The sequence below is a fragment of the Acanthisitta chloris genome, unplaced genomic scaffold, assembly GCF_000695815.1.
Source record: "Acanthisitta chloris isolate BGI_N310 unplaced genomic scaffold, ASM69581v1 scaffold2190, whole genome shotgun sequence".
In the NCBI taxonomy this organism is placed as follows: domain Eukaryota; kingdom Metazoa; phylum Chordata; class Aves; order Passeriformes; family Acanthisittidae; genus Acanthisitta; species Acanthisitta chloris.
Window position 1 is genome coordinate 213,820 of NW_008649837.1, and position 12,285 is coordinate 226,104.

At 39.3% G+C, this 12,285-nt stretch overlaps 1 protein-coding gene across 1 annotated transcript in view; it reads right to left on the minus strand.

Annotated features, from left to right (window-relative positions):
• The window catches only part of CELF2 (CUGBP, Elav-like family member 2), a gene marked incomplete at its 5' end in the record, with an annotated part of 69,155 nt that overhangs the window by 47,189 nt on the left and 9,681 nt on the right, over nucleotides 1–12,285 (minus strand). The window contains one exon of the mRNA XM_009073943.1: nucleotides 2,831–2,910. Coding sequence (XP_009072191.1) covers nucleotides 2,831–2,910 — 80 coding nt within the window. The remainder of the gene's footprint in view (nucleotides 1–2,830; nucleotides 2,911–12,285) is intronic.

The following is a 12,285-nucleotide window of genomic DNA, read 5'->3' on the forward strand; positions in this document are numbered from 1 at the left end:
TATGGATGCTTAAATGTCAGTAAATTGTATAAAAACAATATCTCTGCAATTTATGAATCTATAATTCATTTTTTCACTGTCTGCTCTATATTTCATCACTTCATCATTTTCAAGAAAGCAAACATTCTGAAGACAGAAATTATATCTAGCAAGTGGCTCTATATGAGAAAAGGGTTGTTACTCTTGTATCAGATTTACTCCATGATAACAAATTAGTGTCTTCTACTGATGCTGCATTTGAATGCCTTGAACAAACAAAAAGAAACCTCCATAGAAATGAGAGAGAAGAGCAAACACTCTAGAGCAGCAATTATATTTTTAAAATCTGTTGATTTAACCAGGCCAGTAAGTCAGGTGAAAAGAGCAGCAAGAGAATGCATTATTCTATGAGACCTGTTCATCTGGACTTAACATCCCCTTTGTTCTTTCTTAGCCCACTTTGAAAATTCATCTTGGCCAATGATGCATGCTAAGGAACTGAAAATAATGAAATCAGAAAAAAAATATCTGTAGTAATTGGGTTGAAATGCAATTGCATACTACATATTTTTGTTTGCGAAAGAACATGAAACAAAAGTGTCCAAGGACGACTGTTTCAGGATGAGAGTTGACATTTAACACTCGTCAACCCAAGTGAACTTTTTACTAGATGAGTATTGGCAAAAGTGAGTAAATTTTTTTTTTTGCATAAAGGGTGATTTCTGTTTTATGCACTTTCATTTTCTGTCTTGAGAGGAAGCTCCAAGCACACACACAAGGTGCATCTCCCTTCCTCATTCAGTGTCTTGGTATCTCCTTGCCATTTAATGCCATTTTCTTCCCAACAGCTGGTGCTGCATTCATATTTTTCTGTGTGTTGTCAGGGCAGTAGGTACAGACTCCGCTGAGCTCCTCCCCCACAGAGTGGGAGGGTGTACAGCTTCTTTCCAAGCAGGCACTCTCAGCCTAAGCTCAACTGACACAAAGACCCAGATGTTCAAAGTGCAAAATATTTGGAATTGCCTTGCCAATTTGGGGATCTCATTGATGACGTCCCTAAAGGTGTTGAGATGTATTTTGATTAACTCTTCTACAGAACTAACGTCACTAGGAATATCCCATCAAAATGCAGCCTCTTTTGAAGTACTGCATACAACAGAGGAATGGGGGAGTTTGTCTGGGAGGTGTTATGTCTTTTATTTTACTGTCTTCTCAAGTAGACCTGTGTACAATTCATTTTACTAGACAGAAAAATGCATTAAAACACATGGAAAATATAGGCAAAACACAGTATTACCAGTAAACATTTCCTTTTTACTTGGAATCAAACCCAGCAAAACATATAGATCTGAATTAAAGGAGCAGTGCATGGCAGAGAAATTACTACACGTATTATTTCAGCGACTCAAAGTGGCAGTTTTTTTCACAATATACTGTCAGACTGCATAGACTGCATAACAGGAGCTTTCTAGTAAAGATAATTTCAATTATTCTCATCTCATTGGCAGATTCTCATCTAAAACTGTATACCCAGGGTCTAAAAATGCATTGCACTGAAAAGAAAACACATTGATTATAAAAAAAGCTCAACCAAATTCAAATGTGATGTTTGGAAAGACAATAGCTTTGCAATGCCAATATCATTACTTGTACTATACAGGAAACAGTTAGTGACATTTTCATGCACTGGCTGGATTTTTAGCTTTTCCTCCTTCTCCTGTGTCCACCCTCCCACCCTTGGTCTCCCCCCTTGGCTTGTTACACAAAGCAGCTCAACGACATGACGCAATAATGATTGTTTAGCACCCAGCATGCTTTGGGAGACTAGAGCATTGCAAAGGAAAATCACTGAGAGAAAAAAAATAAAATTGAAAGGTCCTGGTGGAAAAAGAAATAAAAAAAAAAAAAAAAAAAGCACATAACATCAATGCCACCTCTGAGAAAAATCATCACTACACGAAGATACAATATACATAATACAGTATAACATGCACTCTCCAATGATAAGCTAGAAGATCCAGAGTAAGTAAAGATTTCATACTTGTGCGGATTTTTGTGCAAAATTCTGAAAGACCATGACAAAAATCACAGACTGAAAAAAGTTTTGAGATTGCCAGACAAGCCGTGGCATTTGATAACCACTCCAATGACCAGATTGTTAGCCTGCAGCTATAGTCACATTAAGTGAAAAAGTTTAAAGTTTTGAGTTGCTCATCATGATAAAATACGAGCCCATTGAGGCAGTTTGGAAGGGAATAAAGAGTGTTGCTTGTGAGGGGCCAGCCTCGATGGTGCTCTGCAGGAAATGCCACACTTTGATATGCTCTGTCATCATTAGCATTTTTATTGGCTACATGAAGAAGGCAAAATTATATTAACTTAAAAAGAGATTCTATTTGCAGAAAAACACATGCACTAGTAACTCAGCGTGGCCAGGTTAAATCTCTTGAGCTTTTTCTCAGAGCACTGCTAACCACAACACTTAGAAATCTGTTTAAAAAAAGCTAAGATTTTTCTTCGGGGGGTATGTGCTTTAAAAATAGAGGTAATTTACTCATCAGATATGCTCTGAGTACGACTGAGGAGCGGTTTTCACAGCCTTTTTATTTTCTGCTGATGCCACTGGAAAAAGGATCTGAGAGCTGTGTTTGGATACCACACAGCAACCTCATTGTGTGCTTTCAGGTGCTTAAGCAAAATGAAGCTTCACAAAGACAGGTAGAGCGAGCTGGTAAAAAATTTAAATCTGTGATTGTCATGTGTCTGATCTGATCCAGGAGAGCATGGCTTTACCATTCGCAATCATTTGCACAAAGAAAACAAAGAAAGGGCAAATGATACAGTACTGTACCTCCATGGTCTGAGACTGGTGCATGGCTTTGATTGCATTCTGTGCCATTGCCCTTGTAGAAAATGTGACAAACGCACAGCCTGTGGGAACAAGGGGACAGGGAGCAGGAAAGACAAAAAACAACAAGACAAAAGGGTTGGACGCTTGTTAAACCAACACAGTCTACGAGAACGGCCACAAGACGACACTGTTCTCAGTAGTACATAAAAATAAACAACTTCTCTAGTTTATTTATCGACAGTGCTGACTTGCTAATCTGACCGTAGATGAAAGAAAAAAAATTAGGTGTGGATGGGTGAGGAGAAGGCTTTTTCTTGAATTTGGTTTTTGTTTTGGTTTATTTATTTGTTTTGTTTCTGGTTTTGTTTTTTCAGCCACAGGGTTTGAAATAAATAAGGCTTTTATGTAGCCTTTGGATTGCATAGTTAAGTCTATTTAGACCATGCATTAACTGCTTGCTCTTGCTTTTGTACAGGTAAACTGTGGAGAGTGAAGAAATGACTGGCATCACTGACATCTGAGCTAGGAATTTAATAAAGAGGTCCAGAACATCACACAATTACCGTGATGCACCAAGAATGATCATACAAATAAGGATGAGAAAAACTCCACTGTGTAGCCTGTGACTATGTGTGAAAAGACTCAAGACAAAATTTGGTAAATGTAGGTGGAAACTCAACATTTAAGAAAATAATGTCTTAAAAATAAAAATCTTGATGATTTTTGTTTCTCCAAGTCCTAGGTACAAGTATAATTCTTTGATCTATTAAAGCTCCTGCCAACATGAACAATTATGAAGCTATGTGCATGAAAAACTGAAAAATCACTTTTTTTCTCCTCCTCAGCTTTTTAAATCATAATGAAAAGCCAGTAGGCTAATGCCTGGGCTATTTTTCCACCCTTTTACTACTGTCAGCCATACCTACACTGGCCATGGTGCAGTTCAACTTTTTTTAGTGCATGACTCACTGACCTTTCAGCTAATAAAAACATTGCCTCCTGAGATTTACATTTTATTCTTCATGCACCCTTGGGCATCTTAAAGAAAAAGACTGTGAAATTAATGCAGATTCAGGCTGATTTTGTAATAATACCATGGCACACTAAAAGCTTAGCTAAAGCAACACAGACTTATTTCACTTGTGATCTCTAATGACTTTAAAAGTGCATTGATTTTCAGCTCCCTTAGCCTTGCACAGTTTGAACTTAGGTTTCAGAGAATAATTTAGTGTTCCACTCAATTTCCTCAAAACATTATTATTATTACTACTTAAAAGATTTCCAAATGAAGCAGATCTAAGCACTGAGAGGCTAAAGCATATTGTCATTTTAGAGCTAATGCATGAAAGCTACATTCTGGCATCAAAAATACAATATTGTTGCCCCTGTGGCCAATGGGCAAAATAAACCATTTTGCAATCCAACAAGCAACAGATTGTTTGGTTTATGCAAATCAATTTGAGGCATAAAACACCTTTTCTTTTTAGCTCCGTGTGTACCTGGTAAGATTATCAAGTCAAGACTGCATTCACATTTTAATCAAACAACAGTAAGAGAAAGCAATGCCTGATCATTACCCAAAAGCACTACATCTAATCATGAAAATAAAGTCAATGCATTTTTGCATCATGCAGTATTTTTTAAAGTCTTTAATCTAAATGCCCTTGATTCAAAAGAACCTAAACTGGCTTATGTACCTCTGGGTGACAGGTAAGCATCATAAAATCAGAAGTCAGAATTCTTTTACCCAAACTTCATGGCAGTGTTTGACTCCATGTATTTCTTAGGTAACATAGCAGTTGATTATGTTTTACTACTGTTTAGCCACACTACATGTCACTGTACTATTCTTGTTCAGCAACAAATTTGTGTCAAAGAAAATGATGTAACGAACCAGCTTTCTGTACAGCAATCTTAGACAAAATGTGCAGTAGAAGGGTAAATAAACCACAGTACCTCTGCTAGATTCCATATTGCTGCTGTGCACTACAATTAAAGAGGCCCAAATTTACCATCAAAGTAATCTCTTTTAATACGATTTCTGTTATTACCATTACCAGAGGAAATAACACCAAGGGTTTCCATTTCTCATCCTGAAAATTCCATGGGGATGAGCACAAATAGAGATATACTAGAGGGCAGGCAAGGAACCCCATACAGAGCCTTGAATAATATTGTTGATAATGGTCAAGAAACTGCTTCATTCACTTCTTTGGCTCTCATTATCCAGGAGTGTGTACCATAGTGACAATTACTGAATGGAGGTTTTGAATGCATAAGAAGCATGTAAAATGTCAACAAAAATCAATAAGACACAGTTTATGCATTTATCACAATTTCTCCCCAGCAGTTCTGCTGTAAGTAACTTACTGAGAGATGTTGCAATTAGCAAGTCTCAAAAGAAATGTGAATCAGCAGAGAAATAACGCTGCATTCCTCTCAAGATAAAGCAGACTCTCCCTTCCTTCCCTCAGTCTTTTTTTTCTTTTAAACCACAGAGCTCAGCTGTTGGGGACTTGCAGCACCCAACACCACTGCAAGTTTTCCACCTCTCTCCTCAGCCCAAAACCATTTGTGTGGGTCCCATTGCCTTTGTCATGGAGCAAAAAGACCTCCGTAGCAGATCTCTGTACCAATTTGAAAGAAATTTGTTCTCTGGGCAAGGGGAATGCCTGATGAATGAGGTTATGCTGCTTGAATATGAGCATTTGGAAACAGCATTCCACAGAGAGGATGGGGCTGCATTTTAATTAGGGTTTGCCAGCCAGAGGCTACAAGGTTAGGTCCCCTTGTTATCTCCAGTCGGCAGGCCATTTCCCACTGATGGACAGTGGCCATTTGCACAGTAAATACCCAATTTGCCTCAATAACCATGGCAAAAAAATCAGTAGACAATGTTATTTCTAAATTTTTTAAAACCCAGACCTTCAGTGGTTACCATCAAGAGTCCCAATTAAACGCTAGCTAATTTAACCACCTTTCAAATGTTGCTACATGTATCCATATTCAAGGGTTATTTTCCAGCTATCAATGCTGGACATTCACACATAAAAATCTGTATATTTATTATGTGTGCACATGTATTTTATTATGCATGAAATATGGGATCCTACATATTTTATTATGTGTGAACTGTGGAGTCCCTTCCTTCACAACCAGACTGCCACACCGGAGGGGACAAAGCTCATATCATAGGATTTGGTGTACTTAACTTAATCACTTAAATTGCGTTTGTAAATTAGGTGTTCAGAAAAGTTGTTCCTCTGTGATACTTGTATTATCTGCCATGGTCAATGGCAGGACCTTGATTTTCCTCCATGGGGTACATATGTGCTCGAGAAGGATAGTTCAGTTGGGCACCTAGAATTTAACCAGAAGTTGATGTCCAAGGACACTAGATTTCATTGCTTTATGTTTCCGAAGGGCTGGGAAAACCCTTTCCAGCATGCTCTCACTCACTGCATTGCATGGATACAGGTGGTCTTTTGGGAACACATTGCCAGCTTTAGGACTGTAAATCACAATTATAGGAGGACAAGACTAATCAGATTTCATGCCTCATGGTGCAAGGAAACAAGAAAGATTTCCATGGCCTCTCACCTCATCCTATGAAACATGGCATTGATTGGCATGCCACAGGCCAAGGTCTTCTGGACCAATAGCTACAAGCAAACTATTTCTGTTCTAGCACACTGAGTCCCAATACTTCAATTATTCCCTTCTTACTGAAGCTGTGGAGCTCTCTGGGAGAGAAAATGTGGAGGGGGGAATATTTCTATATCTAATGCCTTGAAATTACTTCATTTTGTACCACCAGCTACCTAGCCACACCAGAAAAAATATTCTTGTGTAAATACAGCCAACCTGCAAGTCACCTTGCACTTATTTATCAGCTCTCGTTTCAAAGTGTCAGGGATCGCTGCCAGAAACATTAAGGGAAGGGAGAAGGGAGGTCTAAGAGTTTTAGCTGTTTCTCCAAGGCTGCCTCCTCACCCTACACCAGACAAATGATTGACTGGGAAAAGGCTGCTGGAAGTAATTTCCTCCTGCAGGCAGAATCGCAGGCAGGCACCCAGCCCTGTCACAGGAGATATTTCGGAGCACATTATCACATCTGCCATCTCGGCTAAGAGAACATCTAAACTCAACAGGGCTGCTCCTTACCCCTCTCCCACCACAGACTGAAAGAGAATTTTGAAAAAGCTGTGAAATTTGATAAACCTCCTCCTTGATCTGTGCCATCCCAAACCTAGGGCTTGCTGCTTGAGTGATTAAATATTTGAAATATTTAAAAATGCTCAGCTCTGCCCCACTTCAGCTCCTGCTTCACATGATTCTTCTCATCTCAGTCTTTCCTAGACCGTTGTGAAACATTCAGTCAGCAGTTCTTGCACAGCCTAACACAACATCAATGCTTGTGAGCTACAAGTGAAGCAAAACATTTTTAAGTATGGAAGTCTTGGGCAAGGAGTCTGATTTCATACCTGCACAAAAAACTTCCATCATAAAACTACTGTGGTCTACCAGAGGTTTTAAAGCCCCCAGTGAGGCCAAAGGGAGATGCAAAACCTGTAGACATTGTTTGGAAGTTTACAAACATGGTTTTACACTTCTGGAAATGAAAGAATGGCAGATATAATCAATTGAAAAAAGAAGAAAAAAATATATATCTATACACACAGTGATCCCTGTGACACAGCAAGACACTCAAGAGGTTTTCAAAACCACCCAAGCAATTGCAGTGCTGCATATGGTGGCTCTGCAGCTGGTGCTGTTGCACCACAGCTTTTCAGTTGACTGTAAACAAAGTTTTTCTTCAATTTCTGTGAAGAAACAATAGTGAAAAGCTGCCAAATACCCCTGCAAGGTGTATTTGGGATCTTCTGAGATGAAAGCCTCTGTTTAAAGAAAAGATAAGGCTTGAACAAACAGCTATGGAAGCGGAAGAGTGATAAAAATAAGCTCTAGTTGGGTTAAAATATCTCTAGCTGAGACTGCAAAGTAGGCTTTCCCTTTTCTACACTGTGCTAATAACAGCCCAGTCTGAAGGAAGGAACACCCTGGGAAACAGCCTTCTAATGCAATCACAGAGAAATCTGTCCTGGGGTTACATTTTGTCTACAAATTAAGACACCAAATTGTTTATTCCAATGACATTTGGTCATTAGATATTGCTTAAGACACATGACGACAGGTCTGAGATGAAGTGCAACAATTCAGTCCAAAGTAAATAATCTTTCAAAAGTCACAGTGAAGCTCTTCACTTTATGCATATCAGACACATAAAGGTAACAAGAGGCATATCCTGTAGCTATGCCTCAGCTCTTCGGTTTTACTGACTTGACTATTGACTAGATGACAGGTCCTAGATTTTAAATTTCCAGAAGTTCATGGTTCCCTTGAAGCATTTCTAATTGGACATTCAATTACCCACTCTGCAAAGTACAGGCTTCAGTAAGTGGAATTTACACAAACCCAGAATCAAACGGGTACCAAAGACCACATTCTCTAACAGTGCTTCAATGACCCTCTTGTTGGAATAAAAACTCGTGCAAATTATTTCATTTCAGACTTCCCTCTGGGGAGAGATTGCTTCAAAGCTACAGTAATGGAAATCTGAGATGCAGTTACTGGCCAAAGGCCAGCAAAGACATTGGTCACTTGGATGTGTTTCTTCCTTCCCAGCTGCAAAAGAGTTTCAGCAAGGGAAAACAAAATTAAATGTGCCATAATAATTGGAAAAAATGAAAATGTTACCACATTATAGCAAAAGCAATAAGACACGGAGGTGCTTCTGAAGAGCCATTAAAAATACAGCACTTCTGCTGTCCTTGTTTCCTACCACTTACTGAAACACAATTCAGAGGATGACCCCTGATCCAGGCTGTTCCCATGGCTGGCACTTCATGTTACTTTAGCTTAGAAAGGAGCAGTAAATATCCATGAGAAAAAAAAACCCAGCTTAAAATCTCCTCACCTACCCTTCACTGCACTTAATTGTGATGCAAATACTAATTTTCTTTTACTAATTCATCAAGGAAACCCTTGAATCTGAAACTTGTGAATGGATTTTCATGAAATTAAATTGCCTGACCATGGTACAACTCTCTATTCCATTTCTAACCTGCTCTTAAGGCAAAGAAAGAATGAAGAAAACAATGCTTGCAATCAATGTCTGCAGAAATGTTCACTTGTCCCATGTGCCTGGTGATGTTTTGTTAAAAAATCATACAATTAGGAGCCTAGGAGCTGTAGAAAAATGCATTCTGAGCTTTCTCACTATTTTCATGGTATATCCAACTATCTGCACATGTTATTAGCAGGTTTTTTCAGTGCATGCTATTAACCCAGTTGACTTCTTTCTGGTATCTGATATATAAATCTGCACTTAGCAATACAGCAGAATAATTTGCTGTGTGGTGCTCCTGTGATAAGGATAAGAGGATTTTTTTTATCATCATTATGGATGGTAATAATTCCTAGAGTGATACAGAGATATTGATCCACTAATCTAAAAAAAGCATTTTACAAAGGCATTGCTACCCTTATTTTAAGGAACAGGATAACAGAGATGATGAGAGACCAACTCACCTATGGTCAATACAGCACATCAGTGGCACAGCTACAAATCAAACTTGGGTATTTCTGGCTATCCTTGCATGGCTGTCTGTGTTGGCATCTGTGGTCATGTAGACATTACACAGTGCTGGGAGTCAGGAGGTCTGAAAGTTTCCTTAAGCCACTTACAATAAGTGATTTAAAATCTTAATCATCTGAAGCAGTTCACTTCTGCTTTTTCATGATAATGAAGCTTAGCACATGATATCACAATCATGAATTTTTGTAAAGCATACTTAGCTCTTCAGAAAAAGTGCTGGATTAAACAACCCTGCAGGCTGAATCCTTCTCTTTGAATAATGAATACTGGAGAGGCAGTGGCAAGTTCCTTTAGATAGTCCCACAAACCCTGCTAAAGCAAGGGCCAGCATCCATGGCTGTTGGGTCCCTAGTTTCTTTATCTTTACAGCCAACAGGCTATTTTTATTTTTTAATACCTTTCACAGCTAGGAATTACTCTCTGCCAGCCAACTAATTTCACAGGCACTGTCCCAGAGCCTTCTGCTTGCTGCCTATTCTTGTAGCTGAGTATAACAAGTTAGAGGTACAAACAATGATTATTTTTTCCTTAGATGTAGGAGTGAATAACAGTGAATAAAAAGATGACTCAAGGAAAAAAAAAAATCAGTTTCTTTAAAATACAATGCTCCACCACTGGAGCTCTGTATCATTATTTTAGTCTCATTTTATGTTTCACACAACTGACAATAGGAATTTGGAGTGGAAATGCTGATGGTCCATTATCAGTAGTGACAGCAATGGGTGTGACTTTATTAAAGTTCTGTCAACTCTTGGCTAGAAACTACAATAGAAACAACTAGTTCCATCTCTCTCCCTCTCTCCCTTTATCTTAGCACTTATATCACACTCATCACAAAGTGTTACATTTTCCCTTGATACCACAGGATGGGATTTCTCCTTGCTACTGGAGCCATGTGATACATACAACCCTACATCTCTCCTATGAGTTGTCAGCAGACTGTCACCATACCAGCAGTAAGGTTGCTGTTGTAGTGTAGACGCGGCCTAAAAGTCAACTGAAACCTTTTTGGTCTTTACTAAGCAAAAAAACCCCAACAAACCCAGCCTAAACCAAAACTGTTCTACTGAGCAGTGCAACCTGGAGCTATTCCTTGCAACTATCAGCTGGTAATAAGATCACTTGTCTGAACCCTTTAACAAAGCTTGAAAGCTGACAGAAATACCAATGAAGATACTTTTAAGCTCTTTTCATCTGAGATACCATGATGTGCACTTGTTATGCAACTGAAAAGAGATGCCAAATGGAGTTTATTGGACCACAATTCCATCTCACTGCTCTGAGCTCAGTGAATCCCTGACGGCTCTGGCATGGCAAGAACAGTGTTTTCCTAAGACAGTGACTATTTTTCATTCACCCCTCTGTGTCTAGAAGGAAGCACATCCGGATGGGTGCTGGGAAAACAAATACTGTTTGTGGCAAAGGGAATTAACATCTTGGAAATGGTAACATGAATTAAAACTCATTAAGGATTGGAACTCTTTACAAAGATTTAACTGTGTAAGTTTTCCCTCTTGCTTTAGTGAAGCAATTTTTCACCCTGTTCTTTTTTCAGCCAAGCTCCCTCCACTGCAAATCTCCCTCAACACTTTTCATTTCAACTGTAATACCAACCATTTTCTCAACATTTTGCCGTCTCTCATGGAGTGGTGGTTTTGTGAAGCTGATGAAAATCTGCCTGAAAACCTGGTTGGTGCAGCTGAACTCATTTTCAAGTGTGAACATGGGTGTGTAGAAAGCAATTCGAGTTTAACAAGGCATGATGCATGAGGGCATGATAGAGCATCAGTCGTGATTGTGACCAAAATGAACCCGAGTGGCAGGGAGGATACAGCTCAGCTTTGATTACTGGTGTGTGACCTACCTGGGCTGAGATCTTCAGTCTCCAGCAGGAGAGAGCAGCACATTAACTCTACAGCTGTGCTGGCCAGCAGACGACACTGCTCTGCCTGGTATGTTGGTGACGTGACTTGGGAATCTCAGCTCCTGATTGTCGTGAGATTGTTATTCATGGCAGAACAAAACTACCCCACCAGCCTCACTTACCCTGCTGGATTTCTTAATTAGCTTTTCTATGCTCCTACCATACCCACTGTCTGTTGAATAAAAGCAAGAATGCAGTGGGATTTTTATGGATCCCAGGAAAGATCCATTTCTTTATTGGGTGATGCTGACAAGTCAATTAAATCTTTTTGGGGGCTCAAAACATCAGATGTGCAGATCTTGTTGTTTCAGCAGTTAATTAGCTCCTTTCCCACATGTGTCTTCCATCACCCCTTCCCCGTGCTACTTACACAATGAAATCAGTGAAAATCAGAAACACTTTATTTTGCCTCAATGCTGGGTCTAGAAAGACAATGGCAGCACTTGACTCCATCAGTTAACATTCCTTACTGATCTGCAGAAACCAACCTCAGACCTTTCCCTTAACCTTCCCCAAGGCAAAAGCCATGATCCTGAGGCTCTCCTTGCCTGAAGGGACTGCTGCCACCCAGCCCCAAAAGTTTGGGTATCCCAAAGCATAAATGTAAGTGCATAATTTTCTTGGGGGCCTTATTTATAGAGTGCCTTTTCAACAAGTCCTTATTTTTCAACAGTAGTACAGTAAGTGCTTTCAAGCAGTGCCATGAAATACAGGAACTTCCCTTGCTGAAATATTTTGGCATTTTATAGAAACTGGACTGCCCACAAACCAAAAATCCCCATACACAAACCATTGCACCAAATACTGTGGATTCTATACCCTACCAGAAACCAGTAGATCCAAAAGTGAAGAAAAAAGTCTAAATCTATACCC